At 37.4% G+C, this 4,393-nt stretch overlaps 1 protein-coding gene across 1 annotated transcript; it reads left to right on the top strand.

Annotated features, from left to right (window-relative positions):
* Positions 1-260: 260 nt before the first annotated feature.
* On the top strand, positions 261-1,229 carry LOC129642191 (olfactory receptor 2AJ1-like). Its single transcript, XM_055566751.1, has one exon. It carries the CDS (start codon positions 261-263, stop codon positions 1,227-1,229), a length of 969 nt encoding a protein of 322 aa, XP_055422726.1.
* Positions 1,230-4,393: the final 3,164 nt, after the last annotated feature.

The following is a 4,393-nucleotide window of genomic DNA, read 5'->3' as shown; positions in this document are numbered from 1 at the left end:
TAGTTTGTAACAGTAGGTACAGTGTGTAAACATTAGGTTATTAAATAATCCATGAGATAATTAATGAAAATTATATATTTTGAGAAGTTATACATAATACTGAAGAAAAAAAAATACTGAAGAGAGCTCAACAGGAAAAAAGTTACAAAAAAATATTCAAAGGAGTCCTGGGAGTAAGGAAAATAGACGAGCTGTGCAGTAACACATCATCAGATGGAACAGTGTTCTTAAAGTTGTTTCCTGGGCAATAATGTTCATCCATGGAGAAAAACAATGAGACTATATCCACAGATTTTATTCTCCTGGGGCTCTGGCCTGAGTTCAGCCACCTTGTGATCCTTATCTACCTTATCCTTTTGGTCTACTGTATGGCTGTTATGAGCAATGTTGTTCTCATTCTCCTCATCTGGCTTGATTTGCAACTTCACTCCCCCATGTACTTTCTGCTCAGCCACCTCTCCCTCATTGACTTGGCCTTGATCTCAACTTCTGTCCCCAAAATGGTCACAAACTTCTTCTCAGGAGAAAGAATCATATCACAGGTAGGTTGTGGAACCCAGATCTTCTTCAGCTTAACCCTGGGAATTGCTGAGTGCCTCCTGCTAACTCTCATGTCCTATGACCGCTACATTGCCATCTGTAACCCACTTCGTTACTCAGTCATTATCAGCGATATCACCTGCAAAAAGATGGTCATTGTGTCCTGGACAGGGGGAGCAATAAGTTCCCTGGTTCATACAGCCTATGCCATGCATTTTCCCATTTGTCACCCCCGAGAGATCCTGCATTTTTTGTGTGAGGTCATGGCCCTCTTGAAGCTCACTTGTGAGGACATTTCAGCCTATGTGAAGTCAGTGGTGGTCTCAAGCTTTCTGGTGGTCCTTATCCCTCTAAGTCTCATCCTGGCCTCCTACACCCTCATCTTTCTTGCTGTCCTCCGCATGAACTCCTCTGAGGGCAGGAACAAGGCTCTGGCCACCTGCTCCTCCCACCTTTGTGTGGTCAGCCTCTACTTTGGCCCTGCCATATTGGTCTACATGAGACCAGGGTCTTCTAAGACTCCCAAATTAAATCAATGTCTTTTTATGTTTAATGCCATCCTTACCCCTATGCTTAACCCACTCATCTATAGTCTGAGAAACAAGGATGTTATAGAAGCTTTGAAGAGTAGAGTCATCAATAGATTCCCCCTGAGAAAGATGAAAAGACATCTACACTGCTATACATGATTATAATCCTATGTTAGCATATTTATTTAAATTGCTTTCAGGAGCCTTTAAGACTTGAAAAATCCTGTTATGAATTATAGAAATGTTATTTATTTCTATACTTTCTAAGCCAATACAATATTTTAAAGTGAAAAAAAATAATAATAAAAAAATAAAAACCAAAAAAAAATAAATAAAGGTATTTATTTCAATCCTCTTGTTGTGTGAAAATAAAACATAAAATAATCTGTCTATGGTCTCAGAGCACCATCAAAGAGCCAGTTCTTCCGACACAAAATTCTGAAAACACGCTTATTTTCTAAATAACACAGAGCATCATTTTTGCTCATGTATGCACTCATCCACTTAGATATACCTGTGAAGAAGGCATGAGCTGCTCCTCAGAACAGTGAGAAAACTCACAATTTCAGGATTGGCTCAGGAAGCAGAACTTCTGATATACACTTTCAACAACTGTGATATTAAAATAGTCTTATCTTTCTTGAATGAAGAAAAGCAGCTTTTAGATTGCCAAAATATCATACACATTCAACCTAATGTCAGCATTTTGTTTCATGAGAAACAAAGGGTAAATCTGTCTTTTCTTTCTCTTGGCTCCAACAAATGTTTCTGATTCATTGTGCTCCTTTTTCTGAGTTCAAATCCATTGTCTAAGGCAAACATGGCACTAAATAAGACTACAAAATTCTGACAATCTGAGAAACTGGGATAAAATGATGGTACCTTCTATCTAGCACTGCTAAGAGGATTAAACAAGTTACAGTGTGTTAATCAGAAAAGAAAGCAGGAAATGAGTGCTACATTACAAATGTCTGTGCAACTGAAGGCCAGGCACTGAACTTAGCATTCAGTAGGGAAGTAAGAGAACTAGACTCTTTAAAGCCTTCCTCCTAGGCATGGCACATGGAACTTTATTTTAAAGATAATAAAGATTTACTATATTCACTTTAGGAGGAATGCAAAATAAGTGCTAAAATCAGCCCTAGTCAAAGCTGAGAGAAAAAAATTAAAAACTTTCTTCTACAATGTAAATAAATTCATCTGTACCATTTCTCTATATTCCATATTTTTAATGCATTAATATATAATATTTGTTTTTCTCCTTCTGACTTACTTCACTCTGTATGACAGACTCTAGGTCATTCGACATCATTACAAATGACCTAATTTCATTCCCTTTTATGGTTGAGTAATATTCCATTGTGTATATGTAAAATAAATCTAAAATTGTATTCAAAAATATAAATGATATTGGTGCTTTATTTTAAAAAGTTGTAGTGAAATTTAAAAATATTGTAATTATTGTAGAGAATGATAATTTCTCAGCATTATCAGCTCCTACAATCACTGTATGGTAAATATTTAAACTGATAAATATCTTTTACTCTTTTGATTATGTAACTAGTATTCACTTAATACCATTATATCACTATTGGTCAACATAAAACAACAGAATTCCATATCACTAAAACTACCATTAGAGAAAAACATGTAATTATTTTTAAAATCCAGATGCATATCAGAATTTTCTTGGAATTTTTGGAAAAATACAAATGCCTATGTATTGACTTTCCCCCCCCCCAAGGCTCCAGGTGTGTTTTTAATGAGCAGCCATGTTTAAAATTCAAATTGTGGTGCCAGAGAAGACTCTTGAGAGTCCCTTGGACAGCAAGGAGATCAAACCAGTCAATCCTAAAGGAAGTCAACCGTGAATACTCATTGGAAGGACTGAAGCTGAAACTGAGGCTTCAATACATTGGCTGCCTGATGTGAAGAACCAATTCATTGGAAAAGATCCCAATGCATGAAAGATTGAAGGTAAAAGAAGAAGAGGGTGGCAGAGGATGAGATGGTTGAATAGCATCACTGATTCAATGGATATGAACTTGGGCAAACTCCAGGAGAGTGAGGGACAGGGAAGCCTGGCATGCTGCAGTATGGGGCTGCAAAGAGTTGGACATGACTTAGGGACTGAACAACAACATGTTTAAGAACAACTGGATTACACGATGATGTTTTACTTTTTATCTAGTTTGTTTTACCTTTTCTATTTAATATTCAGTGCTCCCATTTCATTTAGTTTAGTTTTTCAATTTCTCTCTGTTTTGTTGTTGTTCTTTATCAAGGCTTTATCAAGCAGAGAAGAAAAGTTTTCATATATGTATGTATGTTGTGGTCATTCAGTCGCTCAGTGGCGTCTGACTCTTTGTGACCCCATGGACTGCTGTATGCCAGGCTTCCCTTTCTATCACCATCCCCAGAGTTTGCTAAAACTCATGTCCACTTAGGCAGTGATGCCATCCAACCATGTTGTCCTAGGTCATTCCTATCTCCTACTGCCTTCAATCTTTCCCAGTATCAGGGCTTTTTCTAATGAGTCAGCTCTTCTCATCAGGTGACCAAAGTATTGGCGCTTCAGCTTCAGCATTAGTCCTTCTAATGAATATTCAGGACTGATTTCCTTTAGAATGGACTGGTTTGATCTCCTTGCAGTCTAAGGGACTCTCAAGAGTCTTCTCCAACACCACAGTTCAAAAGTGTCAAATTCTTCAGTGCTCAGCTTTCTTTATGGTCCAACTCTCACATCCATACATGACTACTGGGAAAACCATAGCTTTGACTAGATGAACATTTGGTGGCAAAGTAATGTCCCTGTCTTCTAATACGCTATCTAGGTTTGTCACAGTTTTTCTTCCAAGGAGCAAGCATCTTTTAATTTCATGGCTGCAGTCACTGTCTTAAATGATTTTGGAGCCCAAGAAAATAAAGTCTGTCACTGTTTCCATTGTTTTCCCATCTATTTGCCATGAAGTGATGGGACCGGATGACACGATCCTAGTTTCAGGGTAGTTACAAACAAAAAGAAGATAGGCACAAAAGATAGAAAGAAATCAAAGCATGACATTACAGAAAATCATCAAAATACAAAGAAATGTAGCAAGAGAGGAAGAAAGTAACAGACAAACCAGGAAACAACCAGAAAACAACAAAATGACACACATAAGTCCATACTTATTAATAAATATTTAAGTGCAAATAGATTAAACTCTCCAACTGATAGAAATAGAGGGGCCTAATGCAGAAAAGAGTTGGACTATAAAGAAAGCTGAGAACCGAAGAATTGATGCTTTTGAACTGTGGTGTTGGAGAAGACTCTTGAGAGT

This window comes from Bubalus kerabau, chromosome 1 (genome assembly GCF_029407905.1).
Source record: "Bubalus kerabau isolate K-KA32 ecotype Philippines breed swamp buffalo chromosome 1, PCC_UOA_SB_1v2, whole genome shotgun sequence".
In the NCBI taxonomy this organism is placed as follows: Eukaryota; Metazoa; Chordata; class Mammalia; order Artiodactyla; family Bovidae; genus Bubalus; species Bubalus kerabau.
The sequence above is the reverse complement of the archived record's forward strand: the minus strand, read 5'-3'. Positions and strand labels throughout refer to the sequence as shown.

Coding starts and splice junctions, on each gene's coding strand:
- LOC129642191 (XM_055566751.1), top strand. CDS start 261: ATGGAGAAAAACAATGAGACTATATCCACAGATTTTATTCTCCTGGGG.